This window comes from Protopterus annectens, chromosome 8.part1, assembly GCF_019279795.1.
Source record: "Protopterus annectens isolate FY-2018-M chromosome 8.part1, PAN1.0, whole genome shotgun sequence".
Lineage (NCBI taxonomy): Eukaryota > Metazoa > Chordata > Ceratodontiformes > Protopteridae > Protopterus > Protopterus annectens.
Genome location: NC_056742.1, coordinates 98,463,447 through 98,487,275, shown reverse-complemented (window position 1 = coordinate 98,487,275; position 23,829 = coordinate 98,463,447). Strand labels below are relative to the sequence as shown.

General features: G+C 38.8%; 1 protein-coding gene across 1 annotated transcript in view; it reads right to left on the bottom strand.

Annotated features, from left to right (window-relative positions):
- Positions 1–23,829, bottom strand: part of MVD (mevalonate diphosphate decarboxylase) — a 372,131-nt gene that overhangs the window by 226,616 nt on the left and 121,686 nt on the right. Inside the window, exons 4-5 of the mRNA XM_044081710.1 lie at positions 20,370–20,516; positions 18,023–18,222 (exon numbers count right to left, since the gene is read on the bottom strand). Coding sequence (XP_043937645.1) covers positions 18,023–18,222; positions 20,370–20,516 — 347 coding nt within the window. The remainder of the gene's footprint in view (positions 1–18,022; positions 18,223–20,369; positions 20,517–23,829) is intronic.

Here is a 23,829-nt window from a genome sequence, read left to right as displayed (position 1 = left end):
TGCTCAAGCTAAGTGGTGACATTCATCCTAATCCAGGACCTCAATCTAACCCCTCACACTACATAACTCTCTCACTTGACAAAACTTTTCTCCCTCACAGTAGTTCAGACCTCCTACTATTAAACATGAACCTAAGAAGCATACTTAACAAAAGTCAGGAGTTTCATGCAACTATCACTCATTACACCCCTGACTTAGCTATCTTAACAGAAACCTGGCTAAAATCCTACATACCTGACAGTGAAATCCTGACCCAGGGTTACACAACAGAATACATAAAAAGGGCAGTGGCATAACTATAATGTACAAGAACACTATCAAATTAGAAAGATTCCAAGTCAACCCCCCAGAACTACAAAATACAGAAATTCTAAATTACCCACCTTCAACTAAACTCCAACAAACATATTATTATAATAGCTATCTGTATTCCCCCAGGTAACAACACTTCCACTATTGAAGACCTCCTTTGTTGGAGTGCTTCAGCTTTTAGACAAGAGACTATAATAATGGGGGATTTCATTATGGACTGGTCCACCTACTCATCAGATAATCCCTCCAATTTTATCCATGGTTTCTATCAAATTATACAATCCCCTACCAGATTTGACAAGCACAGCAAAAAGAATCAGTCCTTGACTCAACACTCACAAACAAACCATCAGTCCATCACCAATCTGGCTCTCTCTCTGACTGCCCAAGTGATCATCTACACATCTACCTCCTTAGGCAATGCATCTATCCTACTAAAAATATTACTTACAAACTTGTTCATAACAAAAGGCATTTCTCCCCTCAAGTTTTCAAAGCCATTCTATAACAATGTGACTGGTCCCATTTAAAACATATGCACCTAGACTTGGCTGTTGAATATTTTAATGATAAATTCCTCAATGTACTAAACAATCTAGCTCACTTTAGAAAGATCCATACTAAATCTAAATACATACCATAGCTTACCAATGAGACTAAGGAACTTCTGAAATGGAGAAAAAGAGCATGGGACCTGTACCATAAGAAAAAAAGTCAAGATTCCCTCCTTACACACCAACAATTACGGAACCTTGTCAAAAAATACATCAAAATAGACAAAAAGCTTTACTATACATCCATGCAACAAAAACACCAAAGCAATCCCCAGAAATTCTGGGGAACCATTAAGCAATTACTTACACCTGGACAGAACACAACCCCATCTCCAACCACTCCAAATACCACATATAATATAGCCACACAATTTAATTCACACTTTATCAACTTTATTCTCTCCCTAGTAGAAAATAACAAGACCCCCTATCCCCAATGTACTAGGCAGCTCCCCCGCTTCCTTTATAACCAAACCAGTTCAAACTAACATCATCAAAAAATATCTATCCAAACTTAAGCCATCCTCCCTCACAGCTGACCAATTCCCCAAAGAATTTCTAAAATTAGCAGCAGACTCAATCTCCTACCATATATATCTCCTAATAAACTGGTCCATTACTAAGCAATATGTACCCAAACTCTGCAAAGTCTCTTATATCATCTCTCTCCACAAAGGTGGCACCTCTACAGAATTCTCAAACTACAGGCCAGTTGCCATCCTCTCCCCTATAACCAAAATTCTTCAGAAAATGCATACACAGCCAACTCTGTACTTACCTGCTAAGTAATAATCTCCTATCTGCATCTCAACATGGCTTCAGATGTAAACGCAGTACCACCACTGCCCTTGTCAGCTTTACAAACTCAACCAACCATCTTGGAAATGATAAGCAGCTTGTCTCTGCCATCTTTCTTGATATGTCTAAGGCCTTTGATACAGTGTCACACCAAAAGCTGCTAAAAGAACTAGATACTTTAAATCTAACCCAGCCTGCTCTCCTCTGGTTTCTCAGCCACTTAACTGACCACCAAAAAGCAGTTATGTGGCAAAATGTACTATCCACCCTACTACTAGTCTCAGTTGGAGTACCCCAAGGCTCAGTTCTTGGTCCACTGCTTTTCACTATATTCACCAATAGGCTCAGCACAGCCACACACCATGCAACTATTGTTCAATACGCTGACTTCTCTCTCATATGCTCAGCTCCCTCCCTACCAAAACTACTACAAACAACCCAATGATCTTTCCAGGACATTGAAGAATATCGCTCTGACTCTCAGCTTATACTCAGTCCAAATAAAACAAAGATTATGCTCTTCACTAATAGTAAAGCACCTGATAACTATACCCCTTTCACCATCTACTCACCCAATAAAGCTAAAAGAGAACCTGTCCAGCACACCAAACTCCTTGGAGTTACAATAGACGACAACTTAAAATTTGACAAGTACCTCACTCTAGCTATCAAAAAGGTCCACATTAAGCTTGGTTCGCTATACAGAGTCAAGCCTTATCTAACAAATGCCAACAGATGTTCCATAACAACGAATCATGTACTTTCTACCCTCCTTTATGCCTACTCAATATTCACTAACCTCAGAAAATCTGACATAAACAAGCTGGAGTCCTGTCATAACAAAAAAAAATAAAAAAATCGCAAAATTTGCTACTAACCTCCCTCACAGATCACATCACTGCACAGCACTTCATAAACTAAATTGGATCAAACTACCTCATCTCCTATCTCTGAAGCAACTAACATTCATTCATTGTATCTTACACCATCTAGACTATTGTTCATCACTTAAGAGCCTAGTTCAGCCCTTCCCAATCAACACAACACTTAGATCATCCAACAAATTACTACTTACAGTAACTAAGCCTAATAACTATCATAGCAATTCTCTATTAATCCACCACATATCCCAGCCCTGAACACTAGCAATACATTCAAATTTGAAACACTGCTTAAGGAACACCTAGCTAACATCGGGCTCTGCTCCTGCACTAACCCAGGCTGATCTATTCTGTCCACCTGTTATATCGTTCAACCATAATTATCTTTTTTCTTTTTATATTCTAAGCTGTTTTTTTCAGCACACGCCAAATTTCAACTTCTCTACCTGCCGCTAATTTCCTATTCTTTTAATCACTTTACACCCATCTCAAGTCTTTTATATGCATCTTCTTTCCCTCCTTAACTCACCGCCACACTGCCTTGCTGTCACTGTTTTAAGTGTGCCACTGACATACCTTTTTCTTGCCTTCTATACCATATATGCTTTTAATAAGATTTTCCTCCTATACTACATTTCACCTAAGCCTTCAATACTATATATGCTTTTAATAATATTTTTATCCTATAGCATTACATTTCACCTAAAAATCTACCATTTCCCTATGATGGTGCAGTCTACTTTTATTTGTCAGATTGATAATTTTTTTCTACTCAGATTATTATTACTCTGTATTGTATGTTTTGTAAGACATCTCTTTATTTTGTCAATTAGTTGTTTAGCTTACTAAGAGCCTGTATTTTTTGTATTATCCTGTAATGTGTTTTCTTGTATTGTATAGTAAAAGTGTTATATGTTTCTGGTATTGTACTGTAAAATTATTTGTTTTTGGTACTGTATTGCATGAATTTGCATGTAATGTTTTTTTTTTTTTTTTTTTTTTTTTTTTTAAAAGGATCTTTTCTTCACAGGCCTCTGGCCCAGTCGGACAAACCCAGTAAATGGATGAATCATCCCTGATGGGGGTGATAGGAGGTTTGGACTGAGATCCCATTGTCCATGGAGGACATACTAGGCGAGACCATAAGAAGAAAAAACACACTTGCTGAGGCCAGAAGGATGCAATGCGGATTACTTTGCCCTTCAACTGGAGAGGTTTCTGAAGAAACCTGGGGATTTGAGAAAGGGGAGGGTAAGCATAAAGGAGACCAGACGGCCAGACTTGGACTACAGCATCTCTCAGTGAATACCCCCTAAGGAGGAATTAGAGCAAAGAACCTGCTGCACTTGTTGAGGGGACAGGCGAATAGATACCAGCACAGTTGACCCCACTGATTGATTGACAGATCACTCGTGAGGCATCAGGATAGTCCTGCCGAGTCTGTCCACTAAGATGTTGGACTTCCCCAGGATGTGCATTGCTACAAGAAATCAGTTGGAGGAGATCACCCACTGGCAAACTCTCATTGCCTCTCAACTAAGGAGGTAAGATCTGGTTCCCCCTTGTTTGTTGGTGTACCAGATTACTGACATGTTGTCCATTTGAATATCAATAGTTCTTAGCAAAAGACAGCTCTGAAGGGCCTGCAACACTAGAAGCACTGCTCTCATCTCCAGGACATTTATATGCAAATGGTTTTCTTCTGTGGACCACGTGCCTTGAATGAACCATTCCAAGTAATGCCACCCCACCCCACCCCAACTGGAAGGCCATCCATGGTCAACATGGCATTCAGGGGAGGAAAAATAAATGGACGTTCTTGACAAATTTCTTCAGTGTATCCACCACAGTAGGGATTTTCTGCATACCTGAGGCAATTTTATTGGCTGTCATAAGGGAGGTCGATGGAAAGACCACTGTACTGCTAGAGTCTACTGAAGAATTCTCATATTTAAACAAAAAACAAAAAACAATTCCTCTGGACAAAAAGCCACGGAAAAAGTCCTTCTTAAACCTTTAATGAAATAAAACAGGATTGAGCACTTTCATAAGACTAACACAACTTCATCAGAATCCATGCTCTAACAACCAAATTAACTTTAAATCATAGCAATTAATTGCCTGACCTAATTAGTTCTTAAAGTCCTAGTAAAAACCTCCTAAAAAATACATGCTAAAATTATATAGTTGCATACAAGAATTACAATAAATCCATATGTACTATTTAAATGGATATCATATAACTATATTGTAACATGTAAATATTAACTATGATTAATATGTAAATCTAAAAAATCTATGTATTGCGTGAAAAAAAATCACACATAATAAGATTCATACATAATAAGATTTTAACCTTAAAACACTAGCTATTGAAGTTGATTCGTTAAGTCCGGGGGGGCCGTGGAGTTTAACTTAAGTTGCCATAACAACTCTTTATACTCTTATTAGATCACACCATGGTCCTCCCCAGTGCTGCTTGATAACTGTGTCCAAACCAACAAATAAAAAAACATGATCAGGAAAATTCTTCAAATGACAATAAAGAGAATTACTAGTCTTCTTATTTTTTATGTCATTTAAATGTTCATATATCCTCTCCCTAAATTGACCAACAGTTTTTCCAACATAAAAGCTTGGGCACTTTTGACAAATAGCCAAATAAAGAACACCCACCGTTTACAAATTAAAATGTGAATTAATTCTTATTTTAATGTTGTTAACCTTAACTTGGTCAGTTTCCATTATACAAAAACACTGACTACAACTTCCACATTTAAAGGTGCCAATTTTCTTTTTACTATGGAACTCTGTACCTCTGTCATCAACCTCTAAAAAACTCTTTAAACATCTGGCATGTCTAGTAACAAAACTAGGTCTCTCTCCCAGTATATCTTTTAAACCTTCAAAACCCTGAAGGAAAGCCCAACTATTTGTAATAATCTGCCTAACCATAGGAAAATCCAATGTGTAGGTAGTAATAAAAGAACATGTGTAAGTGTCACTACTACGGTTAATATGATCAACCTGAATATACTCAGTTTCATGCATAATAGGTTTAATAAACCCCCTATTCCTTCTCAAAAAAACCTCATCTTGAATTTGATGAATAACTATTTCAGGGTAACTTCTAGTAACAAACATATTTTTTAATGTGTTGCACTCCCTTTCAAAAGTTCCAATGTCTGTAATCACACGGGCTAACCTAATATACTGCCCTTTAATAATTCCTCTTTTTTGATGAACCGGGTGGCAGCTGTCATAGTGAAGAAAACTATTGGAATAAGTACTTTTCCTATAAATATTGCTTTGTATAAACCTCTGGTTCTCATCTTTGGTTATTAATACATCCAAATAACTAATTTCTGTTGTACTGTAAGTGTAAGTAAATTTAAGGAAGGAAGTAGTAGAATGCAAATAATCTAAAAAAATCTTTAGTTTCGTTGTCACTTGAATCCCATGCTATAAAAATATCATCCAAAAACCTGGCATATAAATGCCAACCAGGTAATTCACTTCTGTTAAGCAAAAAACGTTTCTCCCATTGTAGGAGTACTATATTTGAAAACATGGGGACACAACTTGCCCCCATAGCTACTCCCTTCTTTTGCTGAAAAAACTGTCCGTCAATAAATACAAAGTTGTTTTTTTATGACCATTTCCATTAATGTATCCAAAACATTAATTTCATTATTACTAAAAGCTTTAGATTCCAAAAGGAAGTTGTGGAACATTTCCAATCCTTCATCCTGAGGAATCACGTTAAACAAATTGACCACATCTGTGGTTACAAAAGCCAATTAATGCGTGTAACGCACATTCCTCATTTTGTACAAAAAGTCCCACGAGTCCTTAATAATGTGATTCTCTGCTTGAACAAGTATATATATATATATATATATATATATATATATATATATATATATATATATGGCCATAGGGTGGGTAACAGAAGTACTACCACTAACTAGAGGCCGCATCGGAGAGTCAGACAAGTTCTTATGTATTTTTGGAATACCAAACAGGGTAGGTACTCTTGGAAATTTAACTTGTAAAAACTTGTAAATTTCAAAGGAAATTTCACCCTGATCGAACATATCTTTCAAACACATTGACTTTCTGATATGAAATATTAATAAAATTCAAGGATATCTGTTCATAATAATCCTCGTCAAACACGTCTGAACATTCTGTCAAGGTAGTCCCTCTTAGACATAATCACCATTCCCCCACCCTTGTCCGGTTTCATAACCCGCACTCCTTTATTCATGCTAAGTTTCTTAAGAAGCTTTCTTTCACTTTTACTCAAATTCTACAAAGTTGAGCCCCTATTTTGCTGTTGTAATAAAATCCTAAAATTCCACTCACAAATTTTTTCAAACATAAATAAAGGTGAAGAAATCGTAGGGTTAAAAGTACTATTCCTCCGTAGCACATTGCTAGTATATGTGTTTTCCACACCCTTAAACAAAATTGTAAAATTAAGCTTCCTTAAAAAAAGCTTTAAATCAATCATCAGGGTTTCTATGTTGGAAAAAACAGTAGGTACAAAAGTTAATCCTTTACTAAGGAGCGACCCAAAGTCGTCATGTAATTCTAATCCAGAATAGTTATAAATTTTGAAGTCCCCACATCGGTTAGTTGTAATATTAGGAATGTATTCACATACAGTACCTGAAACGTTGGGGGCATCTTCTAAAATACCGCTCACTTCTGTCAATAATTCTGTTACCTATTTCCTCCTCTCCTCCTCCCCTGGCTCCAGGAGTGAGAATTGTAACTGTCGTGGATCTCCGTAATAATTCCTCTGCCCCCCCCCCATTCGTTCAATTGTGTATCCTTTCGGACCTTCTTGGCAGTGGTTGTTCTAAAGGGACAGCTTTCTCTTGGTCGTCATAGCCTTCCACATCATATACAGGGTTGGACTCAGCCGCCATCTCCCGCTGTTGTATTCCTCAATACTGCAGGTTTAGGGTAAGCCCTCCCCTCTGAATATTCGAGCCTATCACGTTCCAGTTTACACCATTTCCTCTTTTCCACTTCCGTAACAACAGAATCTATCCTTTGAAAGAAAGAATTATAGTCTTCCTTCTGTATATTAAACAACAGATCTTTTTTTAATTGTAGCATCCAACAAATCCACCTCTTTAATAAGTAATTCAATTTCAGTCAGGTTATGTCTCTGCAAAATATTCAACAATGCAATCCCTTGAATGTTGAAAAATTCCACTAATTCTGAATGCAGAGGGGAACCAGCTACTAAACCACTAGGGCACTTCCAGAGCCGAAGACCCTTAGGTACCCTTCCATTTTTAATGCACTCAGTAAGGAAAGCATTCTCAACTTGCAGTTTTTTGCAATGTAGTAACACCTTTTCTAGTTTTCCAAGAGAATCTTTAAAAGTACCTGTGTTACTCGTTCCCTGATTAAAACGGATGTTAGTACGTAGCCGACTGTCCATATTTACTTGTTCATGCATTTCTCTGGTTGGAACAGGTAAACTATGTTCCGAAGCCTCTCTCAGACACACCGGTGTGTTTAAATATTCATTGGAACTTAAATCAGAACCCACAGATACTCCATTACGTTCCAATGACAGCTGTACTAATTTGGTGAGCTGTCCAACACTAGAGTGCAATTCTCTTATCGTAGGTACAGGTGATAAAGGTTCCCCACTAACTCCTTCTCCAGAGGACATCACAACAACGAATGTAGACCACAGTAAACCAGTAACCAAGCAAAAAACAATTCATCTGGACAAAAAGCCACAGAAAAAGTCCCTCTTAAAAACTTTAAAATGATAATTTTTTTAATTGTTGGTTTGGACACAGTTATCAAGCAACACTGGGGAGGACCATGGTGTGATCTAATAGAGTATAAAGAGTTGCATATATTTTTTAGGAGGTTTTTACTAGGACTTTAAGAACTAATTAGGTCAGGTGATTAATTGCTCTTATTGGGGAATTTGGTTGTTAGAGCATGGATTCTGATGAAGTTGTGTTACAGTCTTATGAAAGCGCTCAATCCTGTTTTATTTCATTAAAGTTTTTAAGAAGGACTTTTTCAGTGGCTTTTTGTCCAGAGGAATTGTTTTTTTTGTTTGGTTACTGGTTTGCTGTGGTCTACATTCGTTGCTGCGATGTCCTCTGGAGAAGGAGTTAGTGGGGAACCTTTATCACCTGTACCTACGATAAGAGAATTGCACTCTAGTGTTGGACAGCTCACCAAATTAGTACAGCTGTTATTGGAACGTAACAGAGTATCTGGGGGTTCTGGTTTACGTTCCAATGAATATTTAAACACACCAGTGTGTCTGAAAGAGGCTTCAGAACATAGTTTACTTGTTGCAACCACAGAAATGCATGAACAAGTAAATATGGACAGTTGGCTACATACTACCATCCGTTTTAATCAAGGAACGAGTAACACAGGTACTTTTAAAGATTCTCGTGGTAAACTAGAAAAGGTGTTACTACGTTGCAAAAAATTGCAAGTTGAGAATGCTTTCCTTACTGAGTGCATTAAAAATGAAAGGGTACCTAAGGGTTTTCGCCTCTGGAAGTGCCCTAGTGGTTTAGTTGCTGGTTCCCCTCTGCATTCAGAATTAGTGGAATTTTTCAACATTCTAGGGATTGCATAGTTGAATATTTTGCAGAGACATAACCTAACTGAAATTGAATTGCTTATTAAAGAGGCGGATTTGTTGGATGCTACAATTAAAAAAGATCTGTTATTTACTGTACAGAAGGAAGACTATAATTCTATCTTTCACAGGATAGAGTCTGTTGTTACGGAAGTGGAAAAGAGGAAGTGGCGTAAACTGGAACGTGATAGGCTCGAATATTCGGAAGGAGGGCTTACCCTAAACCTGCAGTGTTGAAGAATACAACGAACGGAGAACAGCGGGAGATGGCGGCTGAGTCCAACCCTGTACATGATGTGGAAGGTTATGACAACCAAGAGGAAGCCGTCACTTTAGAACAACCACCACCAAGAAGATCCGAAAGGATACACAATTGAACGAATGGGGAGAGGGCAGAGGAATTATTACGGAGATCCACAACAGTTACAATTCTCGCTCCTGGAACCAGGGGAGGAGGAGAGAAGGAAACAGGCAACAGAATTAGTGAGCGGTGTTTTAGAAGATGCCCCCAACATTGACAGAATGTTCAAAAGTGTTTGACGAGGATTATTATGAACAGATATTTCATATCAGAAAGTCAAAATGTGTTTGAAAGATATGTTCGATCAGGGTGAAATTTCCTTTGAAATTTACGAGTTTTTACAAGTTAAATTTCCAAGAGTACCCACCCTGTTCGGTATTCTAAAAATACATAAGAACTTGTCCGACCCTCCAATGCGGCCTATAGTTAGTGGTAGTACTTCTATTACCCACCCTATGGCCGTATATATAGATCAGAAAGTTAAAGCACTTGCTCAAGCAGAGAATCACATTATTAAGGACTAGTGGGACTTTTTGTACAAATTGAGGAATGTACGTTACATGCATCAAATGGCTTTTGTTACCACAGATGTGGTCAATTTGTTTAACGTGATTCCTCAGGATGAAGGACTAGAAATGTTCCACGACTTCCTTTTGGAATCTAAAGCTTTTAGTAATAATGAAATTAATGTTTTAGATACATTAATGGAAATGGTCTTAAAAAACAACTTTGTATTTATTAACTGACAGTTTCTTTCAGCAAAAGAAGGGAGTAGCTATGGGGGCAAGTTGTGTCCCCGTATTTGCAAATATAGTACTCCTACAATGGGAGAAACGTTTTTTTGCTTAACAGAAGTGAATTACCTGGTTGGCATTTATATGCCAGGTTGTTGGACAATATTTTTATAGCATGGGATTCAAGTGACAACGAAACTAAAGATTTTTTAGATTATTTGCATTCTACTACTTCCTTCCTTAAATTTACTTACACTTACAGTACAACAGAAATTAGTTATTTGGATGTATTAATAACCAAGGATGAGAACCAGAGGTTTATACAAAGCAATATTTATAGGAAAAGTACTTATTCCAATAATTTTCTTCATTATGACAGCTGCCATCCAGTTCATCAAAAAAGAGGAATTATTACAGGGCAGTATATTAGGTATGATTACAGACAATGGAACTTTTGAAAGGGAGTGCAACACATTACAAAATATGTTTGTTACTAGAAGTTACCCTGAAATAGTTATTCATCAAATTCAAGATGAGTTTTTTTTTTGAGAAGGAATAGGGGGTTTATTAAACCTGTTATGCATGAAACTGAGTATATTCAGGTTGAACATATTAACCGTAGTAGTGACACTTACACGTGTTCTTTTATTACTACCTACACACTGGATTTTCGTATGGTTAGGCAGATTATTACAAATAGTTGGGCTTTCCTTCAGGGTTTTGAAGGTTTAAAAGATATACTGGGAGACAGACTTAGTTTTGTTACTAGGCATGCCAGATGTTTAAAGAGTTTTTTAGTGGTTGAGGACAGAGGTACAGAGTTCCATAGTAAAAAGAAAATTGGCACCTTTAAATGTGGAAGTTGTAGTCAATGTTTTTGTATAATGGAAACTGACCAAGTTAAGGTTAACAACATTAAAATAAGAATTAATTCACATTTTAATTGTAAAACGGTGGGTGTTATTTATTTGGCTATTTGTCAAAAGTGCCCAAGCTTTTATGTTGGAAAAACTGTTCGTCAATTTAGAGAGAGGATATACGAACATTTAAATGACATAAAAAATAGGAAGACGAGTAATTCTCTTTATTATCATTTGAAGAATTTTCCTGATCGTGTTTTTTTATTTGTTGGTTTGGACACGGTTATCAAGCAGCACTGGGGAGGACCATGGTGTGATCTAATAGAGTATAAAGAGTTGCTATGGCAACTCAAGTTAAATGCCACGGCCCCCCCCTGGGCTTAACTAATCAACTTCAATAGCTATTGTTTTAAGGTTAAAATCTTATTATGTATGAATCTTATGTGTGATTTTTTATTCACTCAATACATATATTTTTTAGATTTACATATTAATCATAATTAATATTTACATTTTACAACACAGTTATATGATATCCATTTAAATAGCACATATGGATTTATTGCAACTCTTGTATGCAACTATATAATTTTAGCATATATTTTTTAGGAGGTTTTTACTAGGATTTTAAGAACTAATTAGGTCAGGTGATTAATTGCTCTTATTTAAAGGGAATATGGTTGTTAGAGCATGGATTCTGATGAAGTTGTGTTACAGTCTTATGAAAGCTCTTAATCCTGTTTTATTTCATTAAAGTTTTTAAGGAGGACGTTTTCCGTGGCTTTTTGTCCAGAGGAATTGTTGTTTGGTTACTGGTTTGCTATGGTCTACAATTCTTATATTTAGACAAGCAGTGAGTATTAAAGTTATTGCAGCAGCCATCAACCCTAGGGCTTTTTGTACCATTTTTGCTGGGGAAGGATGAGAAAGAACTTGTCTGACATGCGATTTCAAAGTAAGAACTCTGTTTTGCAGTAGAAGATCTAGAAAATTGATTGTGTCTAGACAAGCCCCTATGAACTCCAAGACTTGAACTGGTTGAAGTTGTGACCTGGCCAGACTGAACATAATTCCCAGAGAGTGAGATAATTGGAGTAAGTAATCTCTGGCTCTTTCCAGAACATGCCTGGTTGGTGCGGTAAGGAGACAGTTGTCAAAGTAAGGAAACTCTCTGAATCCAAGCAGTCTTAGATGAGCTGCTACCACTGCCATGCATTTGGAGAACACCCTGGGGGCTGTGGTGAGACTGAAGGGCAGGGCTCTGAACTGGTAATGACGGACTCCCAGACAGAAGCATAGGTATCTTTGAGAGTGCCTGTTCATTTTGGTGTGATAGTACATGTCTTGAAGATCAATAAAGCACATCCAGTCATCCTTCTGTACGACAGCCAGAATAGACTGAACCATGACCATCCAGAATTTGGAATTATTTACAAACTGATTCAGATAACCAAGATCCAAAATTAGTCTTGGGTCTCCTGTTTTCTTTGGCACTAAAAAGAACCTGGAGTAAATTCTGGATCCTCTTTGGTCTGGGGGGACCTCGTGGATGACTCTTGTCCAGGAGCTTTTGAACCTCTAGAGCTGCTAACTCCCACTGATTGGGTGGAACATCAGGGAGACATTTTCTTTTCCCTTGGGGAATAAAAAGGGAATGAAATATCCTCTGGATATGATTCTTTGCATCCAGTAATCTTTTGTGATGGCTATCGAGACTTTTACAAGCACTCCCGTCTCCAGAGGAGGACAGTTGGGCAACATTTCAGGAATGCTGAAAGGGTCTATTTGAGAAGGTATCTCAAGACCCTTGATTCAGCATACCCCCCTCTGCTGTGTGGGCAACATCTTCCATTGTAGTTATTTCCCCCTCTGCCTCTGGGGAAAAAATCTCTGTGTGATTCTTGGAAAGATCCTTGAGATTTCCGGAACCACATCTTTTTACCACCTCGTTGATTCCTAGAAAAAGATCTCTGCAAGGTAGAAAAGCAGATTCCCATGGCAGTCAACATCACTGCGGGAAAGTGTCTCTAACAGTTGGCCCAAACAAAGAAGATCCATCAAAAGGAGTATTGATGAATGACGCCATGATGGGCTCCACAAAATCGCACAACAGCATCCAGGTAGATCTCCTGATGGCTATGCCTAAACCGTCTGCCCTTGAGGAACCTTCAGCTGCTTGCGAGATTAGCCTCATGAACGTATTTGTAATGGACTGCAGGGTGATCAGTCATGAGGCAAAAGACTTTTGTTCCTCTGTGTTCATGGGCCCAGGAGTAGAGTTAGAGAGCTCCTTAACTATGTTCCTCTGTAACCTAGTGAAACGTGCCAGGTAATTCAGTGACCATAAGGCAAAGGTTGCTAAACCATACACTCACTTCCCAAACTTACCCAATGACTTAGACTCTCTATGAGGGTGATGGACAGTGAGGATTTCTGCTCAACCAGCTTTTTCTTTGGTGGCTGCCACAACAATGGCATCTACAGGGATTCCCTTAGTCCAGTGTTGTCTGTCACTGGGGACATTCAAAATTTTGTCCAGGCATTTGGGGATTAGTTCCAAGGAGTCCAGTTTCTTCAGTGCCCTGTGGGAGACAAGGTCTATAAGCTCATCAGTGGGGGAGTAACCCAAGATGCAGATGGTCCAGACCCAAAGGCTTCCAAGAACACAGTTTCCTCCTGGAAAGGGTTTGGGAAGACCAACCACCTTTCTGACAAAGGATCTCTATGATGTCTCTAAATGAGACATCCTCAGGTGAAGATCTAGGGGACCCTTCCCCTTCATCAAAATTGTGTCTTCTGTGAGGGATTCCTTCAGGGAATCCAAGTGCCTACTCTTTCGCAACCTCTTCCGAGAAACCTCTTCAGTGGGGTGTTGTGGAGAGGTGTCAGAAGAATGGGGAGTTCCCAGCTAGGAACTGCTTGGAAGCTCATACAGGTTGGCTGTCCCTGACATGTAGGATAAGTAGACTCAGACATAGGATCCGAGGAGAGAACAGGGATTGGATCCAAAGATGCAAGAGTCAAAACTGCTCTAGGGTGAGAGAAAACTCTCTCCACCACCTTGAAGGCAGAAAGAGCAGGAGAAGCAGAGGACAATCCAACTGGAGCCAAAACTCTTGGCACAGACGATCCAAGACCCTCCCTGACTCTCTGCTCCGTGGGAGTAGTAGGAGCCAAGCTCTCCAACACCAAACCCCCAGGGAAAGTGATGGCTCTGAAAACTTCGGAGCCAAAGTCAACCCCTCAGGGCCAGTGCTGATGCTTCACCTCTGAGAACCATCATGCTCCAGGGGGGTAAGTAGTCAATCATATCAGGGAAGTCACTGGAGTGGAAGATAGGAGTATCTTCATATCAGACAGTTCAACTCTCAAAGATCTTGGATCCAAGGGCTCCAAAATGTCAGGCTGGATCAGAGAAGCAGCAATAGCAAACTGGAATGAAGGTTTAAGGCTCACTGGTCCGATCGGAGATGGCACCAGCAAGACCCAATCTGGATCTGTTTTCTGAGGAATTTTCTCATCTTATCCACCTCTACCTCAGAAAGACTTCAGGAAGACGTAATGGAGAAAGAAGTGGAAGGTGGTCTGGAAAACATTTTAGAAGTCTCCTGAAGGAAGGGAGACCTCAACCTCAGAGATACCAGCTCCAAGGAAAACCTTGGACTATGGAGCTAAGGAGACTTATCAATGGCAGACTTCGGATCCAAACTCTATGAAATCTTCTAAGGTGGCTCAGAAAAAAGCACTGACTTAGGAGACCATGCAGGGGAGAGTTTTCAGTGGTCTCGGAGTTCCTTGGGCTTATGAGAGGGGGTTTGAGTCTCTGATGTGGAAGTACCCAGCTGAAGATGCAGAAGCTGGAAGGAGGCCTTTTAGAAGTAGCTTGTTCCTCCTATTACTTATGGCCCTGATATTAAATACAGCACAGAGGGAGCAGGAGGTGTCCAAGTATGCCAGGCCTAGACAACATATGTACTCCCTATAGGCATCAGAGTTAGAGATGTTATGCCCACAGGAAGTGTACATTTTAAAACCAGTAGGCTTTACAGCCATACTGTAAGAGAACAGCTCACGGCACAAAGCCTAACAAATGAGGAAGGAAGAAACGGAAGTTTTTTTTAACAAAACTAACTGGAAAGAAAGATTTATACCAGCAATGGTATCACTATAAAATAACTCAAAGTAAGGTAAATGAAGGACGAAAGGTTACCAACATGGTACGCAAGATTACCAAGAAAAAAAAATAATTTTGGTAACTAGACTAGTTAGATAGAGGGTAAGGTAAACACTAGTAAATAACTGAAAAGAAGATGTACAGACAGAAAGAAAAAATATAAATCTTTAAACTCACTAATCCCACAATGAGCTTGAGAGATCACAATCCCAACCGAACTGTAAAGGGGCAAAGGATATCTGAGGTAAACAGTGGTTAGGGGCATTATGGGTAAGGGAGGAGCTCAAGAGTCAGATCCTAGAATGTAGAGCAAGTGGCAGACTCCAATCCAAGGATCCGGTTCGTTGAGGAATGAATGAAAATGACAACATCAGAGCTTCCATTTCCTTTTTTGAGGAAGAACAGATTAATTTTTCTCAGAAGTATAAGAGACACAGAATGATCCAGGTATTTCTTGGAAGGCTGGTCAGAAGTAGAAGTCTTGTCAGAAGAGGATCAGAGATTTCAAACATGTAAGCTCCTGTGGCCATATCCAGAATCCATTTGTCTTTTGTAACAGGTCTCCAAAGCAAGACAACTCAAGAGCCAGCCTCCCATGGGCAGTCTTGGACAGCAGTTAGGACTGCTGCAGAATCACTGTGAAGCCAGCCTTCTAACAGACTTCATGTTGGAGTGGGGGGCCAATAGTGCCCAGCACTTGAGCAATTTTTCTCTGCTACATGAAAGTCTTAGTAAGCTGGGATGCAAAAATAAAAGGTTATGGGTGCTGTACATACCCTAAATGGCTAAAAAGTCTTTTTCCATCTTTTGAAGCTCATCAAAGATAGAGTAGAGTACTCTGACAAACAGGGCCTCCACCTTCCAGAAAGGAACATGAGGAAAGGCATGGCAGGATTCCCCAAGGAACAAATGGAGACTATCCACACTATTCTAATCAAGTAGATATCCAAGGTTGCTTCCTTGGCCACATCATCTAAATTACGTATGGCTGTCTATTGAAAGTTCAGACTCCATAACTGTGTTACTCTGAACATGTAACCAAGTGCAATTAGGGGACTACATACTAATTCTGAGACAGACTGCAGATCTCACAGTATTCACCCTTGTTTGAGGTACAGCAATTACAAAGTGTGGGAGTGCAGTAGAAATACTTGTAACAGATAGTTCTGGAATTCACAGTTTTCTTTCTCTTCAAATCACACGTTAGTTTTCCAAGTGTCTGGATGCTCAATATTAGCTCTCATATGTCTAATAACAGGCAACCTAAAATGACATCAGACAACATCACTAAATATGGATTCAGAATCTTTTTCCATGGATTATTTATCCCTAGAATCATGGAGAATTGACAGCTTTTGTAACAAGTGATCCATTAGGGAAGGTCAGAAATGGGGCTGGTGATGCAGGCAATTGGAGCCCTACCATTTAAGGTAAAAGAGGAGAATGGAGTGTTTGCTAAATCTGTTCAAAACATCTCATCCCTTTTCAAGCAGAGGCGCAGCAAGATGCTGAGGTCTCTAGGCCTCACATTGTGAGATACAGAGTTAATCTGGCCACCTGTCATAGCATGTATATGTTGCTTCCATGACGCCAATGCCTATAAGAACAGACATCTTTGTGGAAAGGTGAAGTTCCTCTGTGTGGGCACTCCCACGCCAAAAAATGTCAATTTTCATTAACAGCTGCAGGAATGGGATGCCCAAGGCCACTAATATGCCTTCACAAAACAACAGTATAGTTCTTCAGGAAGAAAGGGAGAGGAACTACAGACCAGTCCAAGGAAGCCCTGAATTTATGCTGTGTTTAAGCTGCTGGCAGTATATTAGCTTACAATGTTTTGTATATATAATTTCCATGACTCCCATGCCACATTCCTGCTCCTAATGAGTACTCTTGCCTCTGCTGAAATCCAAGGAATTTGTATTTGATTTTTTTCTTCTGCAGAGAAGACAGTCTGTGTTGTATTGATGAGTACATTATGCAAAGTTGATAACACTGAAATCAAGTCTTAGCAAGCATATAAATCAGTCTAATGTTCTGTGTATAATACGACTAGAAGTTTAATTAAAGCTAGAATATTTTTGTAATTGCTTGGGAAGGAAAAAAGTTAACATATCTTTTGGTGCTGACTACTTGAATTTTAGTAACAAATGGAAAAGAACACAACAGTGAATACCAAGAACATTACAGAGGACTATTTAAATTCAGGAGTTTATCTGAAATGTTTGTGATGGATTAAATCTTTGAAAGAAAATATATTGGTAGTATGATTTAATCTTTTACCTTACTTGACTATTTGCAATAGGTTGTGGGAAAAAATAATTTGTGTCAAGTTGTTCAACTGGGAACAGTCCAGTGAAGAAGTGGAGGTCACCACAAATGATTAGTTTGTTGTTATACCTCTCAACCTCTTAGAGCAAGAAATGTGGACAAAGTCATACATAAAAGTGGGACAAATGCCTAAAAATAGGGACAATTTTAAATATTGCTCTTAGCAAGTTGATAGAATAACAGCTTTTGCATTAGCAGGAATTTTCTGAAGGGTTTAAAATCTGAAACTCAAATGTCTGTCATTATTTTCTAAATTCAATCTTTAATGATTTATCACTAATTTGCCAGAAAAACGGACCAAAAATAGGAGGCAAAAATCTGGACATTCTGCGAAAATACATACAGTTGAGAAGTATGCTTGCTGTGACTGCTCCAATATTTGTTGCAGAATACTTTCAAAAATGGAACTTCTACTGAACTTACATGGAACTTACCACCAATATAAGGATTCGCAGCTCAGGCCAGTGAGTCTCTGGTGCCACCTGCTGGGCAATGCTGTCCATGCCTTCTGCACTCTTCCCCATAATCCACTGCACAAATCCACCATACATACTTCGGCAAGCACTGCCAGACCCCTGGCGGGCAATGGCAGACAACTCACCCTCCACACCATACAACTTGGCCAGGGTATAAACTAGATAAACCAAAAACAAAATCCATAATTACTAACAAAACATCCAGTCAAGACACTACAACCATATTTCAAGAGGACAGGTACAAGGAGACATAAGCTACTCAACAAAGAAAACTCAATATATAAAAAAGATTTCAGCACATGAAATAATTTCACCCACTTATTCGGTCCACCTACATTGTACTGCATCATTTAAATGCCAGACTTTACCTTTTTTTTTCTAAATCAACTAATATTTCATATCTGTTCATTATTTTCTCCTAATTATATTGCTGTTTCTACTCCCAGTCCTTCTGATGAAAGGTAGCTCCATAAACCCACTATCATTTTACAGAAGGAGTATTTTTATACATCATCATCACCCTACTCCCATATGAATTCACATAAAGCCACAATTTAGATGTATATGTGCCCCAAGCAAATCTATAGGTGGCACTCAGACCTCACAAACACTGAGCATTTCTAGTACTTGTGTACCCCCCACCAGAGAAATATGCCCACCACAAATACTGCTGCACCAGGCGGCCACCCAATATAGCTCTCTGATGGGAGATCCCACCCATCATCAAATGATTAATCGTTGTTCTTTGTAACAGATCGTAATGCAAGTGAAAATTATTTTGAATCTGTCGTGTTTATAAATTAGATATCGAAAAGTTCCATCTTGCTCCCTAAACCGATCCTACTCCAATATACCCAGCAAAATGCACACACAAGTCTCAAGGTAAAAATCTGTAGCACAGGTACTTTTAAACATGTTAGCTCCCCTATCACTCAAGAGATGAAATGCCACTTGTGTACATCATCATCACCCCCTCATTACACTAGCAGGGATACCTTTCTTCAGGTACCCAAGCAGAGTACTGCTTTTTAGTTCAATATGGCATCATCATGTTTAAATCACAAACTATAATAATTCAAGAAGTGAATACATTTCTACTAGGTGTTAATGCCTCCAGACCTATCTTTCTACCTAGTAAAATGTTTCAATTGCACAGGTGTCTGATTTTGCAATAACACATGGTGTGTTTAATTCCAAGCAGTACTCTACCTACTCAAAAGGCAGTTTTACTCTCAGGGTTACTTCAGAGGTGTACATCTTTAAAAGTACATAATTCCTTCTAACCAAGCTAGTATGATGTTAAGAACGACATTAAAGAATAAACCTAATTCTTCTAGATGTTACACCCCATCTAACCACCTTTTGTTACTTAACAACTGACTGCAATAATGTCAGCCATTTGTCTTCCTCCCTCAATCAACAGTATTGAACTTTTTGCCAAGCTATCCAACTTTATTTCAAGTCCTCTATTTGAAATTGTCCTGAAGGCTTTACTAAAATCTTGAATACTTCAACTCTCTCTCTTATGTATCCAGATAAACCCAGCCATTCAGAAAAGACAATTTAGCCAAAGCATATTAGTCATCACATAGGACTTGCTCTTTTGACTGTGGATCGCTTCTTCACAAACAGTCCTCTGCCTAGTTGTGTGAATAGTCATTTCTCTGAAGTTACCACATAACTTTAACCAATATATAGAAACTTCAGAGTTTGTTCTAATAAGTAGAGATGGATAAAGCCTCCTTTTAAAAGGGGAAGGGTGGGGTGTCATAAAAATTTTGGTGTCTCAACTCTTTAAAAAAGTGTCATAGTTAGCCACTACAAATACTTTTATCGGTAAAAAATACTTATAGTGCAAAAAATTGCTATCAGTTGAAAAAAAGATTTTTCTGCCTAAACATTTTTCTCTTTTCTGCCATCAGACATTTGCTTAGCACATTCACTTCCAGTGTCACAATATAATCCCATAATTAACACATACCACCTTATTAGTACTGAAGATGATCTGAAATGAACAGGGCTCCAATGCAGAAAAATGCAACCTTTATAACACATTTTCTCTTGTCCCGAGGTCTGCGTTCATCTGGTAATTTAACGCATACCCTTGTTTTAACATAAACATGCCATTACTAACTCTATTAACCACAACATAAATTATTTTTCATAGAAAGTTGAATGCATCTCCATACCCTTACTTCAATAGTCGGAAGTACTTACAATACGGGACTTAAAATCTGCTATCAGCTGCTATTCTTACTGAAAACGTCCTACTTTTGTCTTGACTCCACACAGAGAAGTACCTTACCTAGACATGCATAGCCTGCTGCAGAAGATGCCAGTCCAGCTGCAGTGGGAAAGTTATTCACTGAAGCAATGTGAACCTTGTGAGACAAGTTCAAATGAAGTGACGGTGCTTTGTTGTCACTATTTCTCTTCCTTGCCAAACGACGGACTAAGAAAAACAAAATTGTAAATCTGTAAATAAATCAAAGTCACTGACCCTTAATAAAATGAAAGGTACATATTATATGACAATCCTATATAATAGCCAAAAGGTGGTTCATGTGTACTTCTTGAGTTCAAAAAGGTACACAGAGTAGGTCCAATATTGTTAATTTATTACTGCTCAGCATGCCATGCATACCCTCTTTAAGGATTACCCCCACCTCCAGTCTCTGTTTAGTGGATCCGAACGTAAATGATGACCTCTAGAAAACTGCTCTGCTGATAATGAGTAAACATATACATTATGTAAGCAAGGACACAGGAGTGAATGTTATGATCTTACAGTATCAGCTGATTACATGAATACCATCTTTACTGGGTCCTATAGTTGGGTTCATCCTTTTGACCAAGCACCATCTGACAAATTCTTTCAGATGATCCCAGGTACTGGGATGCATGCATTTGTTGCTACACATGCCAGAATTTCAAAGACTGCTTACAAAAGCGTGCTTAGCCCCAGAGACCATCAGTCTGTCCCAGCCACTAGGGAGCACCCATCCAAATCAAGAAAAGAGGAACAGCTTGACTCTGTGGTACACAGGGATAAAGCCCTGGCTATGGCACTAGAAGAGCTGGGCAGGGGAAAGTGGGAGTGAGCAGTTTACGCCAGCTCTCCCATCCTGGGTGGAGGGTGTTGGTGAACCTGATCAGCCAACCTGCTCCTGTGGAAATGGAGGCTTGCATGTAACCTGCCACTGTAGGACAAGATCAAATGGCTTAGCAACTTCAAATGAGCAGCTGCAGACCTCATTTGGCATGTGCATGGCAGCACACACTTCAGGAAGAGGACATAGGATGCTACCACGATGCTACAGGTGTCCATGCCTACCACCACAGGTGGAGGCTAATGTCAAAGAGAACCAACTTTCATGGCTACCTGTATAACAGCAATTCCACAGAATGTTCTAATCCCAATGACAGAGAGCAAATGTACAGTGATGTCAGTCCAATGGCCAGCAGGTGAGGGAGTCAGAAAAAGGATATAGAAGGAAAAACAGAAGAGTTGACAACTGCACTGTTAAAAAGTAAAAGTTTATATATACACACACATACACATACATACAAATGTTTCAAGCACGGGCATTAATGCCCTTCTAGCTTGCCAATATACCAAAACACTTGCTACCAAGATAAATGTCCAGGCTGTTCTTAAAAATATCTAAACTAGTACTTGCTTTAATGTAATTTGGTAGTCTGTTCCAAGCATCGGGTACTCTGTCAGAGAACCAATTAGTACACTTCTCATTCCTATAGAATCTTCTACATAGGTTATCTGATGTTTCTAGTACTTTTTGATAACCCCAATATATTTATATGATACTTTCTAATACATTTTAAAACCCTCTATATTTATATGATACTTTCTAAAACATTTTAAAACCCTCTATTCGCACATAAAACTCTGACCCAATAGCACCATCTTGTGTCTACAAGTAAAATTGCAATGTTATACATGTATTTCCAAAGCAAGTAATCCAACAATAACTTAATGTTACATCCAACAATAATGCTTGTAAAAATGGTAAAAACAATAATAATAATAACAATTCTGCTTATTCTTTTTAACCATAGCTACAAGTTTTAGAAAGTATCATATAAATATATTTATAATTAAGCAATCAAAGATGTTAGAGAATGTTTTATGTATGTATTTATGTATTTATCTACATATTTGGAAATGATAGGTTGTTAAGAAAATTATTTTGAAAGGTTTTATATGGAGGGATATTTATTAAGTATATGTAACTATATTAAGAAACTCCACCAACAGGCTAATAGTATTAATTAAGCAAAGGGTATTTAAGTTAAGAATTGTAATAGGTATGCATTTTCATTTCATCTGAGGAAGTCTCTAAGAGACGAAAACATATTTGTGGTGTTAACAGCGTTTATGGTTTTATTCCTATAAGGATTCCGAAGTGTGTTCTAATAAACTTCATTTGTGTGGATACAGCCCCTCTATCGCCACAAGAAAAAATGTCGCACTGACAACTATTCACCTCCATGCTTGTCAGGGCAACCATCTGTGAAGGAAACAGTGAGGACTTCTCTTAAATTATGGTCATCCTCAGGGAATTATGGGGGTGACTGGAGTCCCTGGGCTGGGCTACCAAGAACAAGTTATCCAAGAAGAGAAAATGTGGAGCCCCTACCCTGTGCAACACTATAGTAAATAGTCCATATGTTAAAGAAAGACAAAATAGCAACACTTTCTACTGGAAGAAATACCTACCCTAGTGCAAACTAGAGAAACTTCCAGTGTGGGCTCCCCAAGCTAATGTGCCAAAAGCTTTTTATCATATTCAACAGCATCATTCAGGCATGATGTGAGAGCAGTGGCACTACTATTTAGATGGTCACCATCAGGAAGTAGAGATATCTAGGTGTGCCTTTTTTAAGTTGCAGAATGGAATGGAAATAATTTGTTCCTTTTAAGACCAGAAAGGGGTTGGAGTAAAAATCCCAACCTTGTTCCAAACATGGGACATCCCCTATGGTCCCTTTCAGTAGTGGAGTATGGATATGACCCAAGATCTCCATGGAGATAGATTGGTCTCTCATTGGGTTTCTTTTTGAGGAAGAACAGTCAGCTAAAAGACATGTCTGATACTGACTTCATCTAGAGTCCATCCGTCAATGTGGAACTTACAGAACTCCTTCGATGGGCAGCCTCAGGCAAAAGTCACAACTGCTACAGCTGGGTCAGCATTGCAATATACTTAACAGCTTTCTGTGGAACTGAGGAGCCTTCCATTTTGGGGACAACTAGGTCTGGAAGAGACAGAGAGAGAGAGAGAGAGAAAGGTTAAAGGAGATTGCAAAGTACTTCTGTAATGATCAGGGCCTACTTCTTTGAAAAGGTTATTGCATCAACCAGATCTTCAAACAGCCAGAAAACACTCTCTCTTATGAGCATTCAGGATACTGTTCTCCAGGTCCTTCTTGAAATAACATCAGTCACAACATGCTGCACAGCCTCATGTCTGAGATTACAGCCCTATCTACAGTCAGAATTACAGTAGACTACATGGGAACTCTCCCTAGAATTGAAGGGAAGTCTCCAATGTCTGTTAAACATGGGAGAGATGGACATTGGAAAGGTGAAAGGAATAGCATTTTCAGTAATTCCTCTAAGCTAACAGCCCATATAGTAGAACAGTACGTTCTTTTACCACACTTCTCAAAAACTCTTTTCTTCCTAGGTTTTCTCTCCTGTCATCTGCATGCCCATCAGGTCTACACTCCTCACTGGTCTAAAG